This window comes from Cydia fagiglandana, chromosome 8 (genome assembly GCF_963556715.1).
Source record: "Cydia fagiglandana chromosome 8, ilCydFagi1.1, whole genome shotgun sequence".
Lineage (NCBI taxonomy): Eukaryota > Metazoa > Arthropoda > Insecta > Lepidoptera > Tortricidae > Cydia > Cydia fagiglandana.
In genome coordinates this window covers 19479574-19495226 of record NC_085939.1, presented here as the reverse complement: position 1 = coordinate 19495226, position 15653 = coordinate 19479574, and the positions used below count along the sequence as shown (strand labels likewise).

At 44.0% G+C, this 15653-nt stretch overlaps 1 protein-coding gene across 1 annotated transcript in view; it reads left to right on the top strand.

Moving 5' to 3' along the window:
- The first annotated feature begins 378 nt into the window (after positions 1-378).
- LOC134666834 (fat-like cadherin-related tumor suppressor homolog) overlaps positions 379-15653 on the top strand; it is a 69864-nt gene continuing 54589 nt past the window's right edge. The window contains exons 1-7 of the mRNA XM_063524152.1: positions 379-440; positions 6068-6237; positions 8472-8694; positions 9610-12276; positions 13558-13834; positions 14217-14323; positions 14753-14963. Of these exons, the coding sequence (XP_063380222.1) occupies positions 6086-6237; positions 8472-8694; positions 9610-12276; positions 13558-13834; positions 14217-14323; positions 14753-14963 (3637 nt within the window). The 5' untranslated portion in view covers positions 379-440; positions 6068-6085. The remainder of the gene's footprint in view (positions 441-6067; positions 6238-8471; positions 8695-9609; positions 12277-13557; positions 13835-14216; positions 14324-14752; positions 14964-15653) is intronic.

Sequence of the window (15653 nt, the reverse complement as noted above, 5' to 3'; positions counted from 1 at the left end):
TATATTGGTAGCGTTTGGTCATTGTCTGTAAGGGCTTTTAGGGATTAAACACGCTCGAGTATGAACAGAACTTACTCCACCACAGTGCTCTATAGATCACTCGATACATCACTAATACTCACTAGAATTCTGTAGGGATGTATCTTGTAAATAAAGTTAGACCAAGAAAAGTCTGCAGCGATTTTGATAGCCCACGCAGTGCATGTGTTATTTATAGGTACGTCATAATTTCATAGAAGCTTGACGTTTAAAATAACAGTTGCACTGCGTGGGCTATCAAAATCGCTGCAGATTTTTTTGGTCTAACTCTAGCTAATTTTCATATCGTTTTTAAGAACGGATCCTTCCTAAAATATATGTGGTTATTTTTTTTTGTTTCAGAAGCCATGCGCGTGCGGTGAGCGTCCGCGCCTGCGCGTTCCGCGCGACTACTTTATGAGGTACAATCATATTGATAGTAATTTTCTACCTACCAACGATCTATCGCACTTGTGAATCGTCGCACTTACGTATGAACGTAAGTGCGACAAGGAGGCAGATCTTTCTTAGTGGTTCGCGGCAGGCCCTCAGGGCACGGTTTGATAAATATTGTATTGCCGTAAGAATATTTGTATAAGTTGCAGTAGTAGCTACTATTTTGACTACTTAAAAGCAGTAACACACTACCGGTCTACCGCATCGCAACCTGGGTGCACCGCACCTATAAGTGAGAGCGAGAAATAGTAAGTTATCTCTTTGTCGCTCTCACTTACGGGTGCGGCGAGCCCAGGCAGCAGTGCGGCGCGCTTGTGTGTTAAGGATGACTCACGTTAGACCGGGCCGTGTCCGGGCCGGAGCTTCCGGCGCATCGTTTTCTATGGAAAGCATCACGTGATCGCCTGTCATGTCATAGAAACGTAAGCGCCGGAAGCTCCGGCCCGGACACGGCCCGGTCTAACGTGAGTCATCCTTTACGGCTTTTACACAGCGGCCATTACCAACTTAAACATAATTACGAAACGTCCAAGTTGACTACCTTTTTTTTTCGATATCGGTGGCTTATGATTCTCAAGCCATTCCGATTAAGTAAAGCAATACAGTCATAATTGTTCGATTACTTACATATTATCTTCATATCTGTTAGTGTTGTCATCTTGTTATAAATAAGCGGAAAATCGTTATCAATGTTTGTGATAATGTAGCATTGATATTGATAATACATATAAGGAAAGACGCGACAGGAAAATAGGTGAAGTAAAACAAAAATATCCTTATAATACACGTATTATGAATGCGAAAGTTTGTGAGGTTCTAGATTTATATGTTTGGTTGGATGTTAGGTCGTTTGATGCTCGGTCACGCCAAAACTACTTTACGGATTTGAATGAGATTTAGTTAACTTATATTCTGAAATAGAACATCCCACCAAAAACATTCTGTAAAAAACTAGCCAAGTCTCGATGGAGCTGCTTGTTTATCTCTAAAAAGTAATGAAATCTAGACAAAGTCGTGCCAAGTCTAAGGTTCCTTACTGCGATTTCTTTATTATTATAGTTAATGTTGTGTGACTTGGCCGTTGAAGGGTACACAAGGGTACAAAACCAGGTGCTCCATGACACCATTGCACCAATCTGTCGCCAGAACCGCTACCCATTGACGATGGAAAATTGCCACTTGGAAAACGTTGATTCAATAACCAGTCAATTGTAGGCTTGATAAAGCTGCGTATTTCAATAATACTTATGTATGGGCGAGCCTGAAACAAACACTTCTTTTTGGTGCAATGGCAGATTGGTGCAATGGTGTCATGGAGCACCTGGTTTTGTACCCTTGTGTACCCTTCAACGGCCAAGTCACACAACATTAACTATAATAATAAAGAAATCGCAGTAAGGAACCTTAGACTTGGCACGACTTTGTCTAGATTTCATTACTTTTTAGAGATAAACAAGCAGCTCCATCGAGACTTGGCTAGTTTTTTACAGAATGTTTTTGGTGGGATTTCACTTCTTTTTGTAGAAACGTGGGCATATTGATTTATTTTATTAGATTTTTTTATTTAACACATTTTTTTTCTTTTTAGGAGTAGTTTATTTATTATTACAAATCTTTCTTTTCTTTTTTTCCGGTTCTGATTCTTGTACAGTAGCAACAGTTTTTCGTATTGCCCATTCATTAAATCTAATAATTAAATAATAATGAGTAATCCGTCACTAATCATCATATAATGACTTGGCAATCGCACGCATCGCAAACTGCAATTAGCGCTAGCGTTATGTTCAATTAGAATTATTTTTAATAGGTGACGATGATCCTTTTGTCATTATGCAGCCGTGCGATGGCCAAGTCATTATACGTATTACAAATTAAAGATATCTTATTGATACGGTTTTAACACCCCCTGGCACTGATTAAAATAACCGACTTGGTTTCACATTACATCTCAAAACTTTTTTGTAGTAAAAGCGTTGCGAGACTTGCACCTTTTTACATGTAATGTTTTTGATGGGATCCCATCTCTTTTTGTAGGCAGTTCTTCTTTTCGGGTACTCATACCCATACTATGTATACACATATCATAACTAAACATATATTCATTCATACTCACATCGTACATCGTAGTGTACCCTTACTTTACTTTACCTACTATTTGTAGGAACTGCAACAGTAACTTTGTAATATCATATATTTATATGGGATTACAAACTTACGTATGCAGTTCTTAGATCTTTAAAACGTGACTGATATTGCAATATTTTTAGGTTTTCCCTTTATGTGGCCATTAAACCCTAACTCTGTACCAAATTTCAGCTCTCTGAGTTTATGGGAAGTACTAGTTGTATTCTGATGATCATGAGTGAGTTTCATAAATGCGAAACTTTGCTTTCGCTTAACTTCGGAACTAAATGACCTACAGACTTGAAATTTTGGATTTTAAGTATGTGATCATAGCTTACTGGATGACCAAAATTTCTGCGTTCTGGTCTTATCCCGAGGTTCTCAAATAGGGGCCTGAAAATGCGGCGAAATGGTTCCAGTAAAGGATGGTACGGCAGTGTTTGCTTCGCGCTCGACTTGGCGGGGGCACTGCCGTGCCCCCCGATTGGCTAACTATCTATGGGGTTCAAGTGGGGGCAGGCTTGGCTCAATCCGCGATTTCGTCGCTTTGCTACAGGTAGCTAAAACTACATCCGTTCGACCCCAATTTTGGGGTTTGCCATAAGCCGCGCGTGGCGCTGTCGCCACCTAGCGGCTATATCTGTGCTGTGAGTCTTCTGTACCTAGTACCTACTATTATTTATTCTATGGTGGGGGTTAAAAGTTATCACGCTATGAGAAGGGGCGAAATTAAGTATGTAAAGAAAGAATGTGCAACTCACAACTCATCAGAAAGGGTACTTTAGCATAGGTTTGCATCGCCGTAGTTAGTTTATCCACAGCGGTACTTATATCGCGTTGTCATTGTTGTCGCGCGGCGCCGGTGGCATTGTGTCGCGTCGCGTCGCGTTATTGCGACAAGACAATGTGGCTTTTCATGCGTCTCGGAGAGGAGTACAGTCGGACAAACAAGTACAGTGTACTCTATACAGCCACACTCAAGGGACCGGCTACTTTTGACGTTGTAGAGAGTTTCCGTTAAATAGAGAGAAAGTAAACTAGAGCAAAAATTGACGATGTTATTGGGAGTTTGTACAATAGTTATTTGTTTTACAAGGGGGCACACTGAGAGAAAAATCATCACCAGGAATTAAAACACAGTTCTGTACTGGGGGAAAAAATGAAGTTTTAGTAATAATTATGGAACTTTCACTATTTCTGTAAAACTTATTTATTTCTACAAACAGCTCAGTAATCCTAAATCTAATTTCAACAAACAGACTTTAGTAAATGGAGCATTAAACAAAGTTCAGTATTTGTTACAATCCATTTTCATTGCTACTAAAGTTCTCCGAATTTTACTAGTGAAGTTTGCGATTTTTGGAAAAAATCATCTGTGATTTCAAGTTATGTTTTTAGTAAATGTCTCAATTACATAGTTTTGTAATATCTAAAAAACGAGTTCGCGGGAATAACATTACCCCATTTAAAATAACAATTCAGTTGTTACTATAGCGACATTACAAAGTTTACTGGTATTTAGTAGATAGACTTGTTGTTTTTATGTTCATTGTTGTACCAATCACTAAACGAGTTTTGTAATTCCAACACAACGAAACGAATGTTAGTACTTTTAGTAAAATTTACTACTTGCTACGTTCATTTGGTTAGAGTTAGTATTGTGTCGGATGTCGGGCGGGCGTGTCTCGTGCCTTCTTTGTTTAAAATATACGTAAGTTAAATAATAAATTTAGGATATACAGGGTGATTCAGGAGACGTGAGCAGGACTAACACTGCGCATTTCGTAAATTATAAGCAACTGTTTCGTATCAGTATTAGTGAGGTTAACGTTAATATTCTAGTCGTGGTGAAAAAAAAAGTTATTAATTTATTTACGACATGCATGGTCACCCTACAATTAGAATACTAAACTACCGATATTCTGTGTCAAATTGAATGTCATCACGGTCTGGTTACTTTTGAAAACTCGTATCTCACTCAAGTTTGACAGTTTATTTTCTTCTTAATCATAATGCTGTCATTACGGTTAAAGAGGTTTTATGTTTATTAATTAGGTCTTGTACGGTGACCATGATTGTAGGGAATGAAATTTGCCCTCGCCAAAAAGTTTAAAAATATGAAAAAGTGTGGTTGTTTTACCTAAATACGACGGTGATCGATCAATTATCCGTTACTGAGTGTGCAGGATTAGTCCTGCTCACGTCTCATGAATCACCCTGTATTGTGCGCCATGGACATATTAACCCGCGACCTACTGTGTAGTTGGGGTCTACAGGAATATATTGTTTCGAGCTAGCTGTTGTTATTCTAGTGACATCATAGGCAAATCTAAACTGTTTGCAATTCCAACCTCCCTAGCACAGGTGCGCCGCGAGAGCATGTTGCGCGCGTAATAACTACTAGTCTTTTTCTGACTGTATGAATAAGAAAGGAATGGGTAGAATATTTCGACAGGCTTTTATAGTGCCTCTTTAGCACAGAGATATACTACCAATTGCTATTTTATTCATACAGACAGAAATAGAGACGGGTAGCTACCACGCGCGCGACATGCTCTCGCGGCGCACCTGTGCTAGGGGCGGTGGTGGTTGCAAACAGTTTAGTTTTTGCCTGTAAAGTCATTATCTCTAGAATAACAACAGCTAGCTTGGAATCGCAGTACAGTTTAGTAAAACCTGTGACGTCATCGTCTCCGATATTGCAAAAGCACTCTTAGAATTACAAAACGATTAGTTTTCACCCATGACGTCATCACCTCCGATATTGCTAAAGCACCTCTCGGAATAACAAAACCAAATTTCTGAAATTACTCTAGCATACTTCAAATTACAAAAATAGAAGTTGTATATCCTACTAATAGAAATTGCAAAAGTCAATTTGTTTCTATTAGTTGACTCTCCTTGTCCCCGGATTAAGTTTTATTTTTGTAATTCTAAGGGCCAGTTGCACCAACCACATTTGACAGACTGATCAACGTCAGCCGGCGCGCCCCGGCCCTTTACTATGAAACCTTACATACATAAAAATTTAGCGAACTCTACAGTTTGGTGCAACCGACCCTAAGTGTGTTTTTGTTAGTTTTTTCTCTCAGTGCAAAGTTGTTGTTTAACCGCTCGTGCTAATATTGATACCCGAGCATGCGAAAGATTCCAAAATTGAACAACGAGCGTAGCGAGTGGTTTGAAAAATGGAATCTTGAGCGTTGCGAGGGTTTCAAAGCACGAGGGTTAAACAAAATTTGCCCCCGAGTGAAACACAAAATTTTTCACCACACCAACCCGAAGCAAATATTAAATGTAAAATATCAAACAAAATCAAATCCAAACGAATGTTATTAAATATTTATCATCCAAAATCATCATTTAAAAGTCAATTCTGCCAGCAAACATAAGAAAACAACTCAACATTTGCATTTGATTACTTTGCCTCACATGTCAATAAAATACAACTTTGCTATAATTTTTTCAGAGTGTGCGAAGGAGCGCCATGTGGGGAGCGCGCGCGTGGCTCGTGCTCGCGGCCGTGGCGTGGTGCGCGCGCGCCGGCCCCGGCCCGCCCGCGCCCGCCTCCGCGCCCGCTCATGCGCCCGCGCTCGCCTTCGCCCATGCGCTGTACAACCTCAGTATACCGGAGAACAGGTTAGTGTGTTCCTCCGATCCAATGTACATTATATTGTCAGGCCGTCCGGTCATCCATTGGTACACTTAGTGCCAGTTGCACCAACCACCTTTGACAGACTGGTCATCGTCAGCCTGCGCGCCCCGCGCCTTTACTATGAAACTTTCCATACATAAAAATTTAGCGAACTCTTTAACGTTCGTAACAGTTTGGTGCAACCGACCCTTAGGGTCGGTTGCGCCAAACTGTTCGTATCGTTAAAGAGTTCGGTAAATTTTTATGTATGGAAAGTTTCATAGTAAAGCGCCGGGCCGCGCCGGCTGACGTTGATCAATCTGTCAAATGTGGTTGGTGCAACTGGCCCTTATTAGAGCGTTTTCACATTGTCCGATCCGGTATCGCAAGTAGGATCCTACATCCCCGTAGCAGGCCGCGCTTGGGCGCGCCCGGGCGCCATCTTTAAGGCTTCTCTTCACTTTGGGCCAACGCCAACGCCAACGAGGGACGCATTTATGCGTTAGAGGGAGCAAGTGAAATTGCTATCTCATTCTACCGCATGGCTGCGTCCCTCGTTGGCGTTGGCGTTGGCCCAACGTGAAGAGGAGCCTTTAGCGGTCACGCACACTACAATAAACGTTATGCCTACACATACGCACACCAACGAATATTATCGGTCCATCAGCTGACGGGGGGCTCCGACATGGCTAAATTTATCGGAAGCGCCTTTCCGATATCGGATGTCGGAAGGCGCCTATGCTAAACAGCTGCAGGAGAGTGCCATTGGCATAAAGTCCGCCTTTTACACAAGATTTTTCGCCTAATCTATAGGGTTGTCCTTATCGCACTAGTTTTAGGAGCCTCTTCCATTAGCGTGATGGATATATACACCTAAAATATGTTAATCTCAGCTGCAGTATCCTCTTAACTTGCAATTTAAGTGGAAGGTCCTTTCAAACTCCTTTTAGAATAAAATAGGTCTCAGGTATGTAGGTTAGCTTCAAAGCTTGTTCTTAAAGAGCTCAAGCTTTTAGGCCTTGAAGCCCTTTCATACAGCGAGCCTTGAACATAAAGCGTCAAAAGCTTAAAGGCTTGGCCACATACAGAGCGCGACGCAGCGCCGCGTCCGCGCCGCGTCCACGCCGCGCGACCGCGGCACATGCTAACAGGTTACCGACGTCAAACAGACTGCGTCCCGCCGGTATCACGCCCCGCTTCTGTCGCGCCCCGCGCCGCGCGGCCCCTTGCGTCCGCGCGGCGCGTGCGCAGCGCTGCGCCGAGCGAACGCGGCGGCCCGCCGCGTCGCGCAAGGTCACATCAGTAGGATCGGACGTTAGGCAGCGAGCGGTGCGCCGCGTTCCCGCGCGGCCGCGCCGCGTTCACGCGCGCCTTGAGGGCGTGTTGAGAGCGTGAGGCCGGCGCGATGGGCGCGCGCCCTGTTTGACCAGGCTTCGCGTCGGCATCACGCGGCGCGGACGCGGCGCTGCGTCGCGCTCTGTGTGTGGCCAAGCCTTAACAGTGTAAAAAAGGGGCTTGAAGGCGTTTAAAGCTAGCTTTCTTAGACCTGTGTAGTGCCACCGAAATTAGCTCCAGTTTACACAATGAGTGAAAGGTGAAAACGTTCTTGAGTTGTATTTACATACAGTGGTGCATAATTATTTTCCATCGTATTTTCACGGAAACGTATGAACGTGTCTTGCTATTTCAGTCAGTCTCGGTAAAAAAAGTGCTGACGTTAACTGAACTACCATGACAAATACGAACGTTTCCTAGAAAATACGTCAACTTAGCCCAGTCAAATAAATCCTTATGATTCCTTGCTTCATTTGAAGTCTACCCAGTATGTTTCCATATCTAGTGCATATCAATTACAACATAGCTCTTTTTATTCTTACGTAATGATTTCGACATTTGCGGCAGGCAGTAAGTAACGCAGTTGTCAGCAGTAATTCTGGTGTAATCTGAATTCGACCGTTAACTGAAAACGTTATGTAGAACATCTGCTGGAACTAGGAGACGTTGGGGTTATTTAAAATATTATTTTGAATAAAGTGTACAATCGTGAGGAAACCTGCGTACATCTGCGAAGAAATTCAAAGGTGTATGTGAAGTCCCCTATCCGCATTGGGCTAGCGTGGGGACTATAGCCCAAGCCCTCTCGCGCTCGAGAGGAGGCCTGTGCCCAGCAGTGGGACGTATATAGGCTGAGATGATGATGATGATGTACAATTATTAATGTTTTATTTTTATTCCCCAGCGCTCCAAGAACAGCGGCGCTCCCGCCACCCGCCTCGCCTCCGCTCGGCGTCCGACTCCCGTCCGGCGCGCACGTCCGGTTCCGGATCCGGCACGGCGACAAGGACAAGTTCTTCAAGGCGGAGGAACGTGCTGTGGGGGACTTCGCGTTCTGCTTCATCAGGACGAGAGCGGGGCACGCTGACGTGCTTAATAGGGAGCGGAAGGACTTTTATAAACTCGAAGTAAGTCCGTCCCAAGTATTTAAGTCAAGTCACATTGTTGTCCGTATCGGATCCGGCACGACGGCAAAGACAAGTCTTTAATATGTAGCGGAAAGACTTTTATAAACTCGAAGTGAGTCCGTCACAAGTATTTAAGTCAGTCGCATTGTTCCAATACCTCGGACGTCGGTATCGGATCCGGCACGGCGGCAAAGACAAGTTTTTAATAGAGAGCGGAAGGACTTTTATAAACTCGAAGTAAGTCCTTTCGAAGTAATTCGAGTCAATTGTGTTTGTGTCTCTCGCAAGGACAACGATCGATGGGGCCAGCGAGTACTGTCTGGAGACCTCGACTGGGAAGCCGAAATGACGGAAAACCACGAGCCAGATGGTCTGACGACATTAAAAAGACAGCAGCTACAGCCCATCCAGGTCACCGGCATAGAACAACATGGAAATCCATGAAAGGGAATCATGGAACATGGAAATCATGTTCAGCAGTGGACCCGAATATTCTGAGAAGATGATGAATTCGTGCCCGACGTGGACATGCTTTTCGGATCCGGCTTATGACCTGAAGCGATATCATGGTCGCATTTTTATCACCTCTCTTGCCATGCGTCATCACTTTCGCACTTACATATTTGTTAGAACGTGACAGGCATGGTGACAAAAGATAAAGAGTTGATCATCTTAGCCCTACTGAATAGTAATAGTGGATAGTGAGAAAGGTTATCAGAATACCCTAATATGCTTTGTGCGGCGTCTTCATTTGTCCTTCAGCATGGCAAAACTTTAAATCATTGCATTTTAAAGGGTCGCAAATGCTCTGTACTTACCATTCTTTCTAATAGACATGTTTGTCGGATAGATTAGGGATTATATTTTATATCTTTTTGAACTTAGTGAGATTAATTGAATTTTCCATTGTTTCAGATTCGTGCGACCGCTCAACTGCCTTCCGGAAAGCAGTTAGAAGCGGATACGATCGTAGCCATCACCATCACCGACGTGAACGACCTGAGTCCACTCTTCTACCCCACAGAGTACGACGTACTGATCCCAGAGGACACGCCAGCACACGCCAGCGTCGCGAGAGTGTCTGCCGAAGACGCTGACTTAGGATTAAATGGGGAAATTTATTACAGTATCGAAGAGAATACTGACCAGTTCGCAGTACATCCTACTAGTGGTGTGGTGACTATAACAAGGGCGTTATCAGCGTCCGAACGCGCTCGACATGAACTTACAGTCTTAGCGCGTGATCGACAGTCTTTACTAGTGCGTGGTGAGGAAGCAACAGCAGCACGCGCTTCGTTAGTTGTACGAGTAGCTCGAGCAAATCTCCACGCGCCGGAACTACGAGCTCGGCGTTTACCTGAACTTGTTGAGAACTCCTCAGCAGAAGTCTACGCTATCGTAGCCGTAACGGACCGCGATTCCGGCGAACACGGACGGATCGCGTCAGTGGAAATCGTTGGGGGTGACCCTGATGGACATTTTCGTGTTCGCCCTTCAGCGCAGCCTGGAGAGTGGGATGTGCTGGCTCATGCTTTATTAGACCGCGAGCGGACGCCAAGAGGTTACAATTTAACTTTACGTGCTAAGGATGCTGGCCGTCCTCCGCGCTCTTCCTACTTAACTTTACCTGTAACTATAACGGATGCCAATGACAACGCTCCGGTATTCAGTCGAGAATTATACGAGTGTACAGTTTCAGAAACAGCACCTCCAGACACGCCCGTAATAAGGCTAAAAGTATCAGATAGAGATGAGGGACGCAACGCGCGAGTATACATAGAAATAGTAGGTGGGAATGAAGGTGGAGAGTTCAGGATTAATCCCGATACAGGAGTTTTATATACAGCGAAAGAATTAGACGCTGAGCTTCGAGCGCTTCATACGCTAACAGTAGCTGCCGTAGACCACGGAAATGCTGGCACGAGGAAACAAAGCTCCGCTAAGGTCCAGGTGGCAGTTCTAGATGCGAACGATAACGACCCTGTCTTCGAGCAGGATGAATTAGATGTAGCTGTGCCTGAGAACGGCCCCGCGGGTGCTGTGGTGGCCCGAGTAACCGCTAGAGACGCAGATTCTGGAGAAAATGCCTATATTTCGTACAGCTTAGCTAATTTACAGCCTGTACCCTTTGACGTGGACCACTTTTCTGGTGCAGTGCGCACCGCTAGAGTATTAGACTATGAGAGCATGCGACGCGATTATATGTTAAGAGTGCGCGCTAGCGACTGGGGTCTGCCGTATCGGCGGCAAGCAGAGTTAAGACTTCGTGTGAGGCTGCTTGATGTGAACGATAATAGACCGCAATTCGAAAGAGTGGATTGCGTTGGTTATTTACCACGTCGCCTGTCAGCCGGCGCAGAGATTGTGACACTATCGGCTATTGACTTTGACGCTGGAGATGTCGTATCATACCGTATAGTCGGCGGGAATGACGACAACTGTTTTGCGTTAGATTCTGGCACGGGCGTGTTGAGTTTAGCTTGTGATCTAGCATCAGTCCGCGCTGACAGCCGAGTCCTTAATGTAACTGCTACTGACGGGACACATTTTGCAGATCCAACGTCACTAGTACTCCACCTGACAGGAGCAGGGGCAGGGCCAGCGTCAGGTGCTTTAGAATGCCGAGACACTGGCGTAGCGCGACGTCTAACCGAACTACTAGCAGCTGCAGAACGTAGCAACGCCCCTTTAGACGCTGATGAATTCCCGTTAGCACCCTCACGATATGGCGAGAATCTACACGCACCTGAATTCATAGATTTCCCTGTGGAAGTTAAAGTGAATGAATCAGTAGCGCTTGGAACGACGCTAGTGCGACTAACAGCTAGGGATAGAGACCTGGGATACAACGGGCTTCTAACATTCGGAATTTCTGGTGGTGATGCGGATTCCGCCTTTAGAATAGAACCTGACACGGGCGAGCTGCAAGTTATTGGTTATTTGGACCGTGAGCGTGAAAGCGAATACTACCTCAACGTATCCGTCTGGGATAGCGGAAAACCACGCCGCTCCGCATCCCGTTTACTACCAGTCACAGTTCTAGATGTCAACGATAATGCTCCACGCTTCGAAAAGACTTTAGCGTCTTTTAGAGTGACAGAGAACGCCATTAATGGTACAGCGATTTTCCGCGCAAACGCAACCGATCGTGACGCAGGTGAATTCGCGAAGATTACATATAGTTTAGCTGGCGGTGCTGATGGTGAATTCTGCGTAGAGCGCGATACAGGAATGCTACGCGTTTGTGCAGCTTTAGATAGAGAAAGAAGAGCGTTATACGAACTTACCCTTCGAGCAACAGACGGTGGTGGTCGCTCAGCGGACGCATTAGTCCGAGTAGCGGTAGATGATGTCAACGACTGCCCGCCTCACTTCGGCCTCTCATCCTACTCGGCTCGCATACCTGAAGACGTACCTCGTGGTACGTTAGTTGCAGTGCTGGATGCGTTTGATCCGGACCTGGGTGCCGGTGGCCAGGTCACCTACTCGCTGCCAGATCAGGGCGATGACGCTGTGTTCGTTGTGGATGAACGCTCGGGTGTGCTGAGGACAAACAAACGACTCGATTTTGAAGAGAAGCAGGTTAGTTCTGCTCAAAGTAACTTATAGAGTCTGCGCAGAAAGAGAAGAGTCGTGGAATGTATGGGGCCCGATACATTCCACGACTCTTCTCATTCCGAACAGACTCTAAAACGTAGTGACATGACGTAATTCATTTTAACAAGTTTATCCTTAAATATAACGATATGCCTTGAGTTCCGCGCGATAATGAGCCCAAAATGACAGTCAAAATTAAATTCTCACTTACAAACCTTAACGTTGTTTTTGACCAGAGTTAAAAATCGAGCTAAGTACTCCTTTCTACTTAACAAAGTGACACGATGTCAGTGAAGCTAGAGTCAGACCATAGACTTATAATATATAGAGACGGGGTCTCAGCGAGCTGTCACTGTTGCCACTTTTGTTTAGTGTACGATTAACAATTTAACACCACCTTGCTGTAGCCATGTCGATAAAGTCATATCGATAAACTAGCGACATTTCTTACAATTTTAATTTTACTTCAAAGGTTTGACGATATCTAAAATGAACAAAAACGCTTTTATTCTTTATTGTGGTTATCAGATCATAATTTTATCGTCACGCCCCAGCAGGGAACCAAGGGAAAGTTCAGATATTTAATTAAAATACATAAATACCTACTTAGATATGTGTTCCGCAATAATTGAAATATTTTATTATATTCTAACATATTTATTATTCATTAGCATTTCAATTATGTATATGTTTAACGAAGATATTGAAGCTTCAATTAATAGGTATTTCGTTCCGCTGTGTAGCGTTTATCGATATATAACATGATTAAAATCGACTTTTCACATCCCTAAAAGAGCACACATACACGTTTTTACGCACACATACACAGCCTGGATGCATCAAAAAAGGCAACACTTGATTTGAAGTTCACCTTGTCAACAGTATGGTTGTCCTTTTTTGACAAATGGCATTTTAAAAGAGCGAGGAGAGAGAAATGATACTAGTTGCTGCGCCGTCAAAGAGAACAGAAAACGTAGGGGCCTTGAGTCAGACCGTGAAAACTCTGCAGCGATTTTGATAGCCCACGCAGTGCAAGTTAAACGTCAAACTTCTATGAAATTATGACGTATAAATAACACACACACTGTGTGGGCTACCAAATCTACACCTCGGCTAGTCTGTGGCCATGAGTAAACCCATTCATAATAAAAAAAAAACCGCTGCAGACTTTTCTTGGTGCGACTATCATTCTTTGCAATGTAGTGAGACTAGAGGGTTAAAAAGTGCATAAAATGAGTGTGGTTTCTACAAATTTCGTGTTTCCAGGTGTATGGCGTAACAGTTCGCGCGACGGACGGCGGGCAGCCCGCGCTCTGGTCCGAGGCCACCCTCATAGTTGAAGTATTAGACGTGGATGAAAACGCGCACGCTCCAACGTTCGCTGAACGCGTTCTGACTGGCTCAGTCCGGGAAGATGCACCTATTGGGACTAAGGCGTTGCATGCTTTAGCTACGGATGCTGACCCGCCGGGGAGAGATTCAAGACTGGCTTACTACATTGTAGGAGGATCTGGGATGGCGCATTTCTCTATAGATGATACTGGTACGTATATAGAAGTAGAAGATTCTGTAAGGTGTATGCCTCCCTCACCCCACTCAATAATAAAGTTACTGATTTACAAATATCTGCCATCTGAATCCACCAATGTCACTTATGAAACTTGTTCTATTTCGTACAGTGGAGATATTCCACTGCTAGGCATTTAAATTCTAATAATAGAATAGAATCGAGTGGTCAATACCACTAGATTCCAAATTTCTATCGCTATTTAAAAAATCAGCTTTCGCCGTTTTCCAGCGATTTTCGAGTGACGAAATCGAGCGATCCAAATTCAAAAATCGGCTCTCAGGATACGAGTATTTCATGATTCGGCGTAAAACTTTAATCATAGAACCTAAACAACATAGTTCCGTTCTGTTTATAGGTGTAATCCGAACGCTGTCCCCTCTGGACCGTGAGAACATACCGCACTACTGGCTGACGGTGTGCGCTCAAGACCATGGACTCGTGCCGCAACATACCTGCGTTGAGGTAAGTCCCTTCGATTCCTTTTAATTGGCCTTTTAGTAGTATTGGTACCTCTGAGAGAGCTTTTAAAGATTTGTGATCAACTGACATAACTGGAAAGGGTCTCTTACTTGTGTTAAGTGAGGCAGCTTAGAAAAATGACATCCTCTACTTTCAAAGCTGAAGATTCGCCGTTTACCATCAAGCGATATTTGCTACCGTCATCAAAAATATGTAAATATCTAGAGCAGTGCATGGTGGGTAAAGTAGATCCGGCCCGCCGCGGTCCTTCGAAACAATGTGTATATGACCATACTGACCGTGATATAGTAAAAATACAATTTTGCTGCAAATCTAGACCTCTGAAATTCCTTCAAGTTTTGACGCATCACGAGATAAGTTTGCCCACCACTGATCTAGATGTTTACTATATGAATATGAATTGTATTGCAGGTCTACATCGAGGTGGAAAACGTGAACGACATGGCGCCGTGGCCGGAACGCGCATCGTACGCCTCATCCGTACCGGAACACTGCGTCGCCGGCACAAGAGTAGCCGTCGTGCACGCTGACGACGCCGACGATACGCCGACTCCATCTAACATAACGTATACCATTGTCGCTGGCAATCCAGATGGGCTGTTCTCTATTGATGAAAATACAGGTATGACTTATGAATCACACTTAGCGTCTAATAGGCATGATGCTGTTATCCACGTGATAAATCCAAATGTCACTTAACACAATTGAAACAGCTAGACACTGTCAGTATCCCGCCGGTCAGTACAGACATGACTGTCACGTCAATAGCAGCGACAAGAACGTCTGTACTGGTTCATCTTACGCCTCATCCATACCTGAACACTGCGTCGCCGGCACGCGAGTAGCCGTTGTACACGCTGACGATGCCGACGATACGCCGACTCCATCTAACATAACGTATACCGATATAAGGATCTAATCATTTTATTAAAACAACGGTATGTGTAATCAAAATACATTTATTTGGCACAATGAATATAACCTCTCTGAACTTGACTAACCACAATTCAGACACATACTATAATTATTATCTCGGGTTCTCACAAAACAAAACGAACTGACCTGCTCACAATTCAAATACCTTACCATTTTTAATATTGATCGACCGTCATCGTCGAACGTCACCCCACGACTGACTACGAATGATCGTTCAATATTCAAGATGGAGGGATCGATCACGTGACCATTCACGTGATCGATCATTACAAATACTTTTTAAAGTATAGTCACTTAACTTATTTAATCTATAAAAATGTATTATAAGTACTAAAAATCTATATAAACCACACAGTATCCTAACAGCTCGGCCATC